This window comes from Staurois parvus, unplaced genomic scaffold (assembly GCF_062004578.1).
Source record: "Staurois parvus isolate SC_StPar_1 unplaced genomic scaffold, SC_StPar_1.0 ptg000080l, whole genome shotgun sequence".
NCBI lineage: Eukaryota > Metazoa > Chordata > Amphibia > Anura > Ranidae > Staurois > Staurois parvus.
Window position 1 is genome coordinate 5774281 of NW_028317876.1, and position 14991 is coordinate 5789271.

The following is a 14991-nucleotide window of genomic DNA, read 5'->3' on the forward strand; positions in this document are numbered from 1 at the left end:
TAAACCTTGAGCCTTTATAACCACTTTAACCACCTTCCGCCCGCCCTATAGTACAATGACGGGCGCAAGGGGGTTCTCTCATTGTGATAGGACGTCATATGACGTCCTATAATTCTCACTGCGCATGCGTGGCTCAGGGAGCGTGCAGTGCAGCGATCGCCAGTCCGCTGTGTCCCTCAGACACAGCGGATCACGGAAAGAGCCGAAGATATCGGCTCCGTCATGTGATCAGCTGTGTCCAATCACAGCTGATCACATGTAAACACGGAAATGTCGGTTATCGGCATTTCTCTCCTCTCGAGCTGTCACGCTAACAGCTCGAGAGGAGAGGAGAGCGGTAATCGGCTTTCCGCAGAGGGGACATGTACACTGATCATCAGGGCACTGATGATCAGAGTGCCCTGATGATCAGTGTGGCCCCAGAAGTGCCACGTGCCAGTGCCCATCAGTGCCACGTGCCAGTGCCCATCAGTGCCACATCAATGCCACATATCAGTGCATACCAGTGCACATCAATGCCACATATCAGTGCCCATCTGAGCTGCCTTTCAATGTCACCCATCAGTGCCAGTCAGTGCCATCTATCAATGCCAATCAGTGCCACCTATCAGTGCTGCCAATCAGCGCCACATATCAGTGCCAGTCAGTGTAGCCTATCAGTGCCGCCTATCATTGCCAGTCAGTGCCGCCTAACAGTGCCAGTCAGTGCCGCCTAACAGTCCCAGTCAGTGCTGCCTATCAGTGCCGCCTATCAGTGCCATATATCAGTGTCATGTATCAGTGTCATGTATCAGTGCTGCCTTTCATTGCCCATCAGTGATGCCTGTCAATGCCCATCAGTGAAACCTACCAGTGCCTCCTCATCAGTGCCCATCAGTGCCACCTATCAGTGCCCATCACTCGTTAGCCTCATTAATTTTCAGTGGTTTTTGGTTTGTTTAAGAAAAAATAAAAATCCCAGAGGTGATTAAATACGACCAAAAGAAAGCACTATCTGTCTCAAAAAAATGATAAAAATGTCATATGGGTACAATGTTGCATGACCGCGCAATTGTCATTCAAAGTGTGACAGCGCTTAAAGCTGGAAATTGGCCTGGGCAGGAAGGGGGTGTAAGTGCCCTGTAGGCTAGTGGTTAAAGAATACGTTCACCTTTGGGAATATGTTACATATTCCACCTGTTTTGTAGGGTATAACATGTAACATGTTCCCATTCCTGTAGCTCTTACCCATTCACCTCCCTGCATGACAGCGGGCCAGGGATGTTCTACCCGCACCCGCTGTATCAATTTGAATAGAGTGTGGCCAGGAGGGGCTCTGCCCACATGGCCTTGTAATTCATTCACAGAGTTCTGTGAATAAATACCTACAAGTACCATTATCCTTTGTAGCTGAAGGCTTGTAGTTCTCTATGAACTGCGAGGGACTGAAGTAACTGCCTGCCTGTATCGGAGGTATGGGCAGCCAGCTACACTGACAGTCTGCTGGAGCCTGACATTGAACCCGCAATCTGCTGATCGGGGGTGCAATGCTTCACAGGTTCCTAAGAAAAAAATAGTAAATGCATATTTTTTTAACTGCAAAAAAATACAATATTATTTTTTAACTGTGAACCTATCCTTTAATTAAAAAAATTAAATTAAAAATCCTTAGATAGAAACAAAATGCTTAGATTGGTACAAAAAAACAGAAGAGGTGTAGAGAGGTGTTTTGCAGTATTTAGTTATACTCTATATTCTTGGTAGTTGTTGAAAGCAAATATCAGTTAAAGTAAAGGTTAAACTTCTTGTTTAGTTTTGGATATAGTGGGTAAGGATTAGAACACCAGACAGTTCTTAGAACACCTGTCAGTTGTTATGGCTATCTGTGCCCCCATTATGGAAATTCACCTTCTCTATTTGTCCTTTTTATTATTACCACCAAGAGTGAAAGTAAAAGAAAATCCCAAAATTTCAGTTGTCCTCAGGACAGTAATAGAGGGAAAATCTTCCAACGGAAACACTAGTTTTGGTGACAACCTGGTATTCCCTTACTTTGGAGGGATTTCCTCTTACCTGTTTTGTCTGTGAGACATAAAATGAAGAAAAATCTCTCTAATGGGGCACAGATGGGCAGGGGGTATAACCCTCCCTTACTCTCTCCAAAATGAAAAAAATAAAAGTTTTTCTTTTAGTTCTTCTGTACATTAATGCAGTTCATCTGTATTTTGAAAATGTATTTGACCAGCTTTATTTGAAAAATATATTTTCTCAGTTAATGATTTAAATGTATTTTTGACAACAGAAAACTACATTCCTGCCTATTCACATCCTGCAGCAAAGACACAGACATACCGTCCTCTCTCGAAAAGTATCTCAGACAATGGCACTGATGTATTGAGATTGTCATCACCGCTGCCTCCTCCACCTATACCTGTGCCTCCTCCGGCTGTGCCTCTCCGTCCTCGGGAGCTGGCCTCTCCTGAGAAGTAAGTAATGTGAAATTTCACTTGTGTACTATTCTCTTTATGATAACCAGATGTCTCATGGTCATTATACATATTCTTTAAATAAATGCCTATTCTATCATACAGAATGCTCAACGCGAAGGCCTATAAAACATCCAATAAACAATACTAGGCCATGTTAGTAGCCACAGTCACCTTGACTGACACATTGACAGGTTAAGTAAAATATCATGTTGCTCATATGTTATGTATTGTGCCCTCACAGAAAACAAGCTACTATCATGGCATTGCCAAAACCAATATTATCCTCCAAACCATCACCATTTGAAATCACTGCATTAAAGTGGAAAACAAATTTAGAAATATATATCAAATATTCTATGACTTACCCCTAGCTTAAGCCCGCAGTGGCAATAGTTAAATCATGATCCTTTCAACAAGATCCTGAGAATAATAACAATCTCGAATATTGCAAGAAGACACTTCAGCGCAGTGCAGGAACAACTTTTTGTGAGATTTGGGATTTGTGAGATTTCCAAGGATCCTGATGCCCTATCCAGTGCAGAAACCTGGGTTAATCTCCATTGTGGAAGCCTGGGGTATGGTAAGCATATTTTCTACCTTTTTCCACAGATATTTTTTTTCCAATTTAATTTAGGGGAGATGTGAACCTCGTTCAAATGCGAAGCTCAGTGCAGCATAATGTATATGTATAGCTAAAACATTTTTTCGTTTTGGATAAAGTGGGGAAAAGTTAAAACCTGTTTTTTTTTTTTTTGCTATGTCCTATTGGTATATTTTCCTTTACTTCTAGAGACAGCTCATGAAATTATAGAAAATGAATACAAAATCAGGGGAATTCTCCTTTTAGACAGCTGTCACCAGGTATCATCACTGGAAGATTTACCCTCCCTGTAAAAATCTGATTTCCCCACCACATAATGTTGCCCTGGCAATGGTCACTAGCAATGGGAGCATAGACAGCAACAAGAACTTGACAGTAGATATAACCCTTCCATACTTTATTCGAAAAAAACAAAACATTTTGCTTTACATACACTTTAAGAAGGTTAGGGTCACCTACTTACTTTTAGAAAGCTCAACCTATACTATTGTTTACAGGGAGATTTTAATAAATAATACAATTTTAAGATTGTGTAGATTGAGCACACAGCTGAATGCCTCCAGGTTGCAGTACCTTGCCGTAGCCTCATGATCTAGGGCTTCCATTAAAATAACATTCCAGCAACAAGTATTTGTTATATTTGGCTTAGGTAATAAAAAGATGATGAGACCACCAGTATGCAGGAACCATCCTAAAATGTTAACATGAGCAAGGATAGGGGCATTCAGACATGTAATGATGCCTAAGGCTATGTCTGGAATGGCACCCCTCACATTCCATACATATCTCAACATAAATATTTTGTACGATATGCACTAAAAAACAAAAACAAAATAATTGCTAAATATGAATAAAGGACCCTGTTATATGGAAATCTGTAATAGCTTTGGAATTGGAATTCTTATTTACTACACCCTCTGTCACCAATCAAACTCTAAGCTCTAAACTGCCTCTCTTGTTTTAGCAATAGTACTGCACAAAACTAAAATGTATAATAACTTTGTGACCTGATAGAGGTTATGGTGGATTGTGGTCCTTGCCTGTCCTAACTCTGCATTGCCTGTGAAGACTTTTGTAGATTTAGCAGTTATAGAAGACCTGTTGTCCCTTGGTACCATGCTACATGGCACCTACCTACTTTCTGCAGATGAAAAAGAGACCAATCGTTTGGTTTCAAAATTCTGGCACTATGTAAAGAGAGGCAGATGGCAGATCACAGTATTTGCTGCTCAAATTGATCACCACCTCTTTGCAGCGTAGTGTTCTAAGCAGTAGATAAAGGTAGTGATTATATTTTTTCTAATTTATTTAGAAATATATTTCTAGGGTTCCTGCAGATTGTAATATACAGTAGCTTTGACTTGAAGTATTAGCAATAACAGAATGTATAAGTTGGAGATACAGTACATTTTTCAAAGTTCTAATTAATTCTTAGATTGTAAGCGCTAACGAGCAAGGCCCACTGTTTCCTCTTGTACCAAATTGTATTGTAACTGTTATGTCTACCTTCATTTTGAAAATCACTGCGCAAACAGTTGGCGCTATATAAATCCTGTATAATGATAATAATAGGAAACAATTTACAATTTCTGAAGGGAGTTCTATATTTGCTTTGGACCTTTTGTACAAACACTAGGGTTTCTCTGCATCTGCGATCCCTTTGTAAACTTTAGTCCACAAAATATCACAAAACAGTAAGACCAAGTGGAATTCAGAAAATGCAGAGGAAAACGTTTCTCGTTGCGCAGCAACGCAATCACATTGTGCCAGCAGGTTGCCTTACATGGGACAGCATAGCAAGACCATACTGGCCTTGAAGTTTGGGGGTTCAGGGTTCCTATATTCTCTGCACATTTGTATGAGTTCTCCCACACATTCCTATTAGCTTCCTTTTGAACTGGATGTAACGTGTCTGTATGTCTATGACTTTGGCAGGGACTTGGACTGTAAGCTCTGGGGGCTGGGTGCTTTGTAAAAAGTTCTGTTTTCTTTGCTTTAAGTATAATCCTGGAACTGTGTTAGGTGAGATTTCCCATGTGTTAATATATTTTGAGGAACTCAGAGTCTAATTACCTGATGTAATGATACTTATAATGATTCACTTTCAATAGATTTTTTATTGAGAATTTTTTAAAACATTTTTAAATATACAGTATAGTGCCCTGTCCATGAATAATATTTTAGTCATGTGTCTCTTTTTTTCTTCTGTAAGGAATGAATGGGAACCACCAGATAGAAAGGTTGATACACGCAAGTTTCGATCTGAACCCAGGAGCATATTTGAGTATGAGCCTGGAAAGTCCTCCATCCTTGAACATGAAAGACCGGTAAGAGCACATCATATGAGCTGATGAGTGGGGAAGATTTGTAATATTTTGTGGAAGAGTAGAAAGCTGAAGAAAAGTGGTGGTAATAGCAATCCAATGTAACCTTTGAAAAACGAAAAAAAAAAAAAATTACTGTAATGAGCATAGGTAAGCTGCCAGCACAATAAAGTTGTGATACCAAACTTGCAATAATTGTACAAGAGAAATGTGCAGTGCTGTGTAAATCTTCACAAAATAAACCAAATCAAACAGTGCAAAAATCACAAACGGTTAAATAAAATTTAGTTTATAGTCATTTGTGTCCCAGTTCAGTCCATATAAAAGCCATATGACCTAAAACTATGTGTTAGTCCAATCTTGAAAGTCACATTCACAAATGTGCAATAACACAGAATAGTGCACCCAAATATAAAGTCATACACCAGCTTCTTACCAAATTTGTTGACCGTTGCTGCTTGTACACAGTCAAAAAACACATGAAGGGTTAATCTTTTCCACACACCACATGGAAAAATATGTCTTCACAATATCTATATGTGCAGTGAAACTGAACAGTGCTCCCAAACCAGAAACCATGCTCCAGCTTTTTACCAGACAATATTGACCATGACTGTTTGTAAATGGTCAAACAGCGCATGAGGGGTTCATTGCTCCCGATGGTCAGCACATCTCCTTCCGTACACAATATGGGAGGTAGACGCCACAACTGGTTTATCTTACTGCCTTAAAGAAAACATTACTTGTATACGTTCACTAAAAATGTACTGCTGTGTATTGGCTCTCTGCTGGAGACACAGCTCTTGGTGTGTTTGTTAAAGAATATGGAGGCCAATCACTCCTATTTTCCCTTCCTCTTACAGAGTTCCCAGCATTGTATGATGAAAGACTGACTTTTCCTTTCCCTCTCAGTTTCTAAAAGACTACAGATGTGTATAGTGATATATACCCCCCACCTACTGTGCAATGCATGTATTTTCAAGGATGCACTCTTAGCTGCAGGAATCCCTTTATTTGACTGGTCCTCTAACACAGATTATTCTGGGGTGACAGGGCACATCTTTATCATATGTTTAAAGGATGACCTATACTGAAAACACATCTTTCTATCCTGACCACCCTGTCTTCTGGTTATTTGGTCAAATAAAAAGATTAAAATGCCTCACTTGTGCTGCAGAAAACATTCCATGCTCCTCAGGCAAACAATCCTATAACCACTTCTGTTTTCAGCTAAATAGGAAGATCAGTCCTTGAGCCCCTTCAAGTAAAATCATGTAACCCACTACCTATGCATTTGGTCACCTGACCAGCTGCATTGGGAGTTTGGAGCAGTATTTTATTTCTACTTCACAAGTAACATTTGTAAGCTATTTTAAAAAGAATGCAGGATTGTCAAGGTAAATTAGGGGGGGTTGTATTATTATTACAGGTACATATGTAGTGCCGTCAATTTACACAGTGCACATCAGTCCCTAACCCTCAAGGAACATACAGTCTAAGGTCCCTAACTCATATACCGTACATACTTTTTCATACAATTTAGACAGGAGCCAATTAACCTGACAGCATGTCTTTAGAGTGTGGGAGGAAACCCATGCAGACACAGGGAGAACATGCAAACTCCAGGCAAGTAGTGCCGTGGTTAGGATTTGAACCGACGACCCTAGTTCTGCCAGGTAACAAACAGTGCTAACCATTTAGCCACTGTGCTGCTCATTGTATTTGTGCTATAGTTCGTATTCTTTTTTTTTTTTGTTAAGCTCATCAAATCCATCCACACTTGGCCTAGTTTGAAGCCTTGGTCTTGACTAACATAGGAGTGAGAACAATCTATGATATATTTTTATATGGTTCTGGCCATCTCAGTGGATTGCTTCAAAAAAGGCCTGGATTGTTTCTTAGATACACAGAATATAACTGGATACTAACATTTATAGGTAAAGTTGATCCAGGGAATATCCAATTTCCTCTCGGGGATCAGGAAGGAATTTTTTCCCCTGCAGGAGCAAATTGGATCATACTTTGCTGGGTTTTTTTGCCTTCCTCTGGATCAACTGTGGGTATAGGATTTTAACTTTTTTTTTTTTTTATATGGTTGAACTGGATGGACTTTTGTCTTTTTTCAGCCAGACTAACTATGTATCTATGTAACTGAAACAGCGGTGTCAGAATACATAGACAATAAATACATTTTGACCTCATGTGAATGAAAGCTAAGTGGGAGAAGTGAGGACTTATTTACTGCAGCCTTTCTGTAAAATAAAAGATAAAACGATACCCTGTACTTTTAGATGAATGTTAAAAAATAGATGTCATAATGTCCCCTAATAAAATCTTTTTTTTATAGATTTAGAACTGTGCATATACTTTTCTAGCCAATGGTAAAATATGATACAACCACAGTTCTACCAACTCGGCACAGAGCTCTCCCCAGAAAAATGTCTGGTGTTGTAATTCTTTGGTGATGCCTGTAGGCAGGAAAAAATAGATTTCCCAGTGGTCTCATTTATCAATATCATATTTAAAGAGAGGAGCTTTATGGCTGCTTCATAACACATCTACTGTTTTACATTGCTCAGCACAGGTCCAATGCAATGACGAGCAAAACTGCATTATTTCCTATAGATCCTGTTCACGCTATCATGTAGCATTGGGGTGTGCTTTGTAAAAATAAAACATACTGCATTTAAATGCATCACAATTCACTACAAAACATTACAACACATTACAGTATGCTGCCACACATGTTAAGAAAGGAAAAAAATATATATTTTGGCTCCTGCTACAAAAAAACACATCAATGAGATGCAAAACGTAAAAAAAAATAAACATATGCCAACTCAAGTGCATTTATCACACGACATGAGTTACATGCAATGTGTTAATCCAGCCTTTAAGCGCATGTAAACTGTAGCTGACTGACATTTAGACTGCTAAATCACTGTGCATCATAAACATTTCTTTAATTATTAGTTAATAAAACACTTTTTTAATCTTTATCTCATAGCATATCTGTGTTGATGATTTTCTTTCGGCCAATTTCTGTCTACATGTACCCCTCTCCAGAGCACTTGTAGACTATATTAGGCGCTGCTGCGACAGGGTGACAATACAGAAGCACAAATTGGAGACAGTTGTCACCCAATGACTGGAAGCGCCCAAAGCTGACCTTTGAGGTAGTAATCACCAGGTATTATTTTAATGAACGCTGCTTTCAAATGGCTGAAAACAACTTTTGAAATGAAAGATTATGGAATTTTTGGTGACTAGGCTTAGATCTACCTCAATTTTCTGCTACCGCTCTTCAGTCTTATACTGAATGAAAAATAGAAAGCCAATAGCAGCTTTGCATCATGCACATTTCAATGTTTTCACTAAGACAAGTCCATAGTATGTTTGTATTTATTAGTTTGTCTTTGAATAATCTGATAGAGCACACATCCTACAAATAGTGTTTCTATTGCTGTATGTTTCCTTCAATTCGTCTCCTGGTATTCACTATCCGTGTAAGGACAAATCTGTCCAACGAGGACCCAGATTGTAATAAAACAAATTTGAACAGAGGTCCTAACTCCGTCACACTTCATGCAAAACAAAAAAGAAGTAATAATATGTAGTTTTATATATAGTTCAACATTTTATTTTTGGTGAATTTAATAGACTGAAATAAATTGGTTTCCTATGAGTGGTGTCCTACAACAAAGTATGTTACTTCACTAAAACCACACTTGATGATTTGGAACTGGGGATCTCTAAATAATATAAATTGAGTTTGTTTAGTCCCTATCCAGACCATAAAACAGGCTTTCTTTATTGTCCTTTGAGGAACACAGGAAAGCAGTAATTCCTATACTATTTGGGCTAAATGCAGCTGCCTTCAGAAGGTGGACATTGGCAAACATAAAGTGAAAGCCAGCTCCTGTAAACCCCACCCTTAACAGGCAAGGCTCAGTTTTTTGCTAGTGTCCTAGGAAGTTGGATGCTTTTTTAAAAGCCTTTTAAGAACATACCTGGCTAGCAACAGAATATACGTGTTTTACAATTTAAGTGCATGCTACATTATTATAGTTCCTTTTATATCCATTCCTATACTTTACACTCATTTGATACCCTGAGATCAGAGGTATTACTTTATTTAATTTTTTATGTTCTGAGTAAAGCCATTTTCTGAGAGTACCTCCGCTGGGAGTGTCTTCTTACTTTGTTTGAGGTGAGGAGTGAGTACATCCCAGAAGGCAAGTGTCCCCTTACTTGAGGATTTTGTTTTTGTTTGTGCTTTTATGGATGGATGTGTTTGTATGATGGTCATGAAAAGGCCACAAAAATGTTATTTTGTACATGACAATTTTCATAGTTGGGTAAAGCTTCCTAATGGTCACAAGCAATCTTCCACATATATTGAAACCCCCAGAAATAGATTTCTTATGTTACTCTGATATGTTATATGACATTAGCTGTATTTTAGCTTGTAATCAGACTGCAGTGTTGTCCTTTTTGCAGCAGTGCATGAAAATTCCACTTTAATTCTACAAATGGCTTTTTTTTTAAAAAAGTGATAATAAGATTTCCAGGATGATTCCAGTTGATGTGGGAAAATTCATAATTAAAGGTACAGTAAGCTCACAGACTAGTCTGGCGGGTGTGGCTTGTTTTTATAAGACAGGAATAACCTAGGCATGTTGCCAACCAAATTTTGCTGTAGTCCTCGCATAAATACTCTATCTCTGTTTAATCTAACAGTATATAAAAACTAAATGTGAAACAAGTGACAGGACATCAATCATGGAATGTATTCCAGAGATTTCCCAAGAGATTCAGCTGCTCCTATGTAGAGGTAAACAGCGTGGGAGAAGAGACTTGTCCCACAGAACCAAATATACGTTGGTACTGTGCTGCTGAAGGCTTACTTGCCCTGAAAAGCCGTAGTATGTCATTATTTCAGAATTCAGCAGCTTAGTACAGATACATGATTTTTGCAATCTCCTTGGAGCCCAATACCTATTGCAGTCTGCAATTAGTGAAGAGCAGGGGGCATAATTAATCAAATATGTTGCAGTGTCAATCAAGTATCAGTTATGGATGTCTCTTCCTTTTTAAAAGTAAACATGACAGAGGTGGAAGACGGGAGATAACAACTGCACGTGAACCAGCCCTTTCACCGAGGGCACATTTTTAATTTGTCCTTCAAATCCATCTTCTGCAAACCTTCTAGCTTTTAGCTTTTTTCTGCCAAGTCATGGACCTATGTGATGAGATTTTATCATACAGTATTTTCTAGATGTCACATTTATAAATCTTGTTTTCTTCAAAAATGTGTTGACAATTTATCACAGCCAATAATGTAATTTTCTGAGCCAAGAATTTAGAAACCAGAAACCTGGAAAACCATGGTGTTATTTTTGTGGTCTGGGTATGTAGGAGATTTAGATAAGTCTGAATCTACCTTCAGGCAAGAAAACAGCCAGTGTCAGTTTTTTTTGTAAGTGGTATTTAACTCAGTTTTGTATTTTTACCTACAGGTAAGCTTAAAACAAAGCTCACCTGTAGGTAAAAGGAAAACGTGTACTGTTTAGGAGATATTCTAGTGAGCAGCAGCCAGTGACATTACAGACACCTGCGCTCTGAAGGAACGGCATACCCGTACCGTTTATGCAGATCCCTGTGCTGTAGCCGTGACTCCCTGCTCACATGCGTGGGAGTGACATCATTGTGGCTCCGCCATTCAAGCAGCCACAGCCGGGGAACCCAGAAGGAAGACCAGGTGAAGTTGGAAGCCTCTGCAGTGGTTTGTGTCAAGGTAAGTCTTTCATAATGTGCTACTAGCACAATATGCCTTTAACTTGCAGGGGGAAATCTTTTTTATTTTTATTTTTGTTTTTGTTTTTTATTATACCATCCTAGAAAGGACTCTTTTTCCAGCTTCTACCATAGCACAAAACTAGTCTAATCTTAGTTTTATGTTGCTCCATCTTATTTTGTATGATGCTTTCTTAAAATAATCCCTGCCATGTGTTCTGTCTGCACAGATATTTAAGAAAATGATCTTCTTGCCCCACAACAGTGATCCTTTGAATTAGGAGGGTTTAGAACTGGAAAAACAGACAAACTATAATGTTTGTTTAATACTGTTTAACTGCGTAATCAAATAAACGTATTATATTATTATTATACAGGATTTATATAGCGCCAATAGTTTGCTCTGTGCTTTACAATATAAAGGGAGACAATACAGCAACAATACAGTTCCATACAAGAGGGTTAGGAGGGCCCTGCTTCTTGGAGCTTACAATCTAAGAGGGAGTGGCTGGTGGTACAAAAAGTAATAACTGTGGGGGATGAACTGATAGGAGGAATAGAAGATTCCGTCATTAGCTGAAGGCTGGATAGGCTTCCCTGAAGAGATAGAGTTTCAGAGATCGCCTAAAAGTGGGCAGAGTAGACGACAGTCTGATAGATTGGGGTAGAGAGTTCCAGAGGATCGGGGAGGCTCTGGAAAAGTCCTGGAAATGAGCATGGGAGGAGGCGACGAGGGAGCTAGAGAGCAGGAGGTTGTGGGGAGGAGTGGAGAGTACAGTTTGGGTGATATTTGGAGACAAGATTGGTGATGTAATTTCGGGCAGAGTTATCAATGGCTTTATATGTTATTGTTAATGTTTTGAATTTTATTCGGTGGGCAATGGGAAGCCAGTGGATGGATTGGCAGAGAGGAGTGGCAGATATGGAACGGTTAGTAAGGTGGATGAGTCTGGCAGCAACATTCATGATAGACTGAAGAGGGAATAGTCTGTGATTAGGTAGGCCAATGAGGAGGGAGTTACAATAGTCAATGTAAGAGATAACAAGGGAGTGAATAAGTTGCTTAGTGGTTTCAGAGGTTAAGAACGGGCGTATCTTGGAGATGTTGTGGAGTTAAAGTCTGCAAGATTTGGACAGTGATTGGATTTGGGGCTGAAAGGACAGATGGAAGTCTAGGATTACACCCAGTACCCTGGCATGAGGGGAGGGACTGATGGTTGTGTTATTGATCTTGATGGAGAAAGGGGCACAGGCTGAAGGGAATAGTATGAGCTCCGTTTTGGAAAGATTTAGTTTGAGGAAGTGAAGTGACATCTATGCTGATATGTCACTTAGTAAATAACAAAAACATATGCCAATCAGCCATAACTTTATGACCACCCACCTATTATGGAGTAGGTTCTCTTTTGCCACCAAAAGAGCCCCTTTTTCTGCCAAAACAGCCCTGATCTGTTAAAATATGGACATCCCTAGACCTCTGAAGGTATGCTGTAGTATCTTGTACCAAGCCATCAGTAGCAGATCGTTTAGGTACTGTAATTTGTAAGGTGGGGCCTTCATGCTTTTCTAGCACTTCCCACAGATGCTCAATTGGATTGAAATCTTGAGAATTTGATGGGAAACTCAACACCTCAAACTTGTTGTGTTCCTCAAACTATTTGTTTGACCATTTTTGCAGTGTGGCAGGGCACATTATCCTGCTGAAAGAGGCCACTGTCATTGAGAAATACCTTTTTCCTGAAGGGGTGTACTTAATTTTGTTTAGGTAGGTGGCATCCTGGTGCCATCTCTTCTCCAGGTAAGTGATGCACTTACATCCGGTCATCCACATGATGTAAAAGAAAAAGTGAGTAATCAGGACAGGTCACCTTCTTCCATTGCTCCTTGGTTCAGTAGTGATGCTCACTTGCCCATTGTAGGTGCTTTTGGCTATGGACATGGGTCAGCATGGGTACCTTGACCAGTCTGAGGCTACGCAACACTGTACACAACAAACTGCGATGCGCTGTGTGTTCGGACACCTTTTCTTTGTAAGCAGCATTAACTTTTTCAGCAATTTGAACTACAGTAGCTCTTCTATTGGATTGGAATACACAGGCCAGCCTTTGTTTCCCTCGAGCATCAATCAGCCTTAACCACCCATGATCTTGTTGCTGGTTCAGTAGTTTTTCTTCTTTGGACCATTTCGGTAGGTGCTGACCACTGCAGACTGGCAACATCCCACAAGAGCTGTGGTTTTGGAGTTGTTCAGACCCAGTTGTCTAGCCATTAACATTTTGCTCTTGTCAAAGTTGCTCAAATCTTTGCCCATTTTTTTCTGCTTACAACACACCAACTTCAGGGATAACATGTTCATTTGCTGCCTAATATATTCCGCCCACTTTGAGATTCCATTGTAACAGGATAATCAGTGTTTTTTGCTTTACCTGTCAGTGGTCATAAATTATGGCTGATTGGTGTATATGTAGGGGGCTTTAAAGTTGTGAAAATTGATAAAGAATAAATATTGATAAAAAAATCGTAATAATGACTTAAAAGACAACAAAACATATTTTAAAAATACAGATATCGCAAGTAGACACATATACAACTGCATATATTGTGATCCCTCCAGGGTTTGAACTACCCTTTCCCGACCACTGCTACATTATTATTATTATACAGGATTTATATAGCTCCAACAGTTTGCTCAGCGCTTTACAATATAACGGGAGACAATAAAGCAATCTAAGAGACATCTACAGCATCAGGATATAAATGCTACTATATCAAGATAGATATAATACTCTGCAGATAGGTGGTTGTAGATTTTTGACACGTTTCATAGATATTAATCAACTGCTTCATTAGAAGTCATCCCAGAAGGAACCATTTAGAGGTAAATAACAGACACATACAGTATGTTAAGCAAACATGTCACATTACTATTTATATACTACTATACTAATATACTATTTAAATATAGAATATAAGAAAACATCATAATCATCCATAGAACTCCAGGTTACTTACATGTGATATCATATGCCAGCCACAAAATGTATCACGTGGGAGACTGTAGGGGATATGAAAAAATGGATGCTGTGCTACAATATTTTATAATATGTCTTAATGAAGAACGTAAAGGATGATACCTCATATGTAGTGTTCTTATCTCAATAAATTATAGTCAGTAAACTACCTGAGTTATAAAGATGTTTTTACAATTATTTGTTCCAAACTTGAGAAGCGCTTTGTGAGTAACTTCATCAAAATGATCGAGCGCCTCTAAAGTTTGGGGTCTGCTACTAGAACATTAACAAATAATTGTAAGAACATTTTTGTAATTTAATTTACTAAGTGTAATTTATGTGTTGTGGACAAGTTCTCTGCAGTCAAACAGAGGAATGACAGAGAAGGGGTTTGGAAGACATAGCTGTAAAATAGTAAACTGGCAGATGAACACTGTGCACAGAGATTGAGGAAAGCATAAAGTTTAGATTGGTGGGGGGTGATGTTAAATTATATAAATATATATATGAGCAGCTTCTTTGGACTCTTAATACTGAAACATAAATCTAGAAGATAAGTCAATGCACAGTATTATCAGGTAGGCAACATCTGGTTAGGCCCAGCAGTAACCCAGCACTGCTATTCTCACCTAAGTAATTGTGACTGATGTGTGAAAAATATCCTGGAATGTGAATACTGTAAACATTGGAATACTGATGACCCACACTACTTGTCAGGTCTTGTCATGGCAGAACATGAAGGAATGAGATGGGTCCAGTAAAATAATAGGAAATCTGTGGAATTTGAGAAA

At 39.0% G+C, this 14991-nt stretch overlaps 1 protein-coding gene across 8 annotated transcripts in view; it reads left to right on the plus strand.

The window, feature by feature from the left end:
- SORBS2 (sorbin and SH3 domain containing 2) overlaps positions 1 to 14991 on the plus strand; it is a 382944-nt gene that overhangs the window by 301566 nt on the left and 66387 nt on the right. For all 8 annotated transcript variants that reach the window (XM_089669587.1, XM_089669588.1, XM_089669590.1 and 5 more), the window contains 2 exons: positions 2282 to 2465; positions 5282 to 5396. In XM_089669587.1, coding sequence (XP_089525713.1) covers positions 2282 to 2465; positions 5282 to 5396 — 299 coding nt within the window. The remainder of the gene's footprint in view (positions 1 to 2281; positions 2466 to 5281; positions 5397 to 14991) is intronic.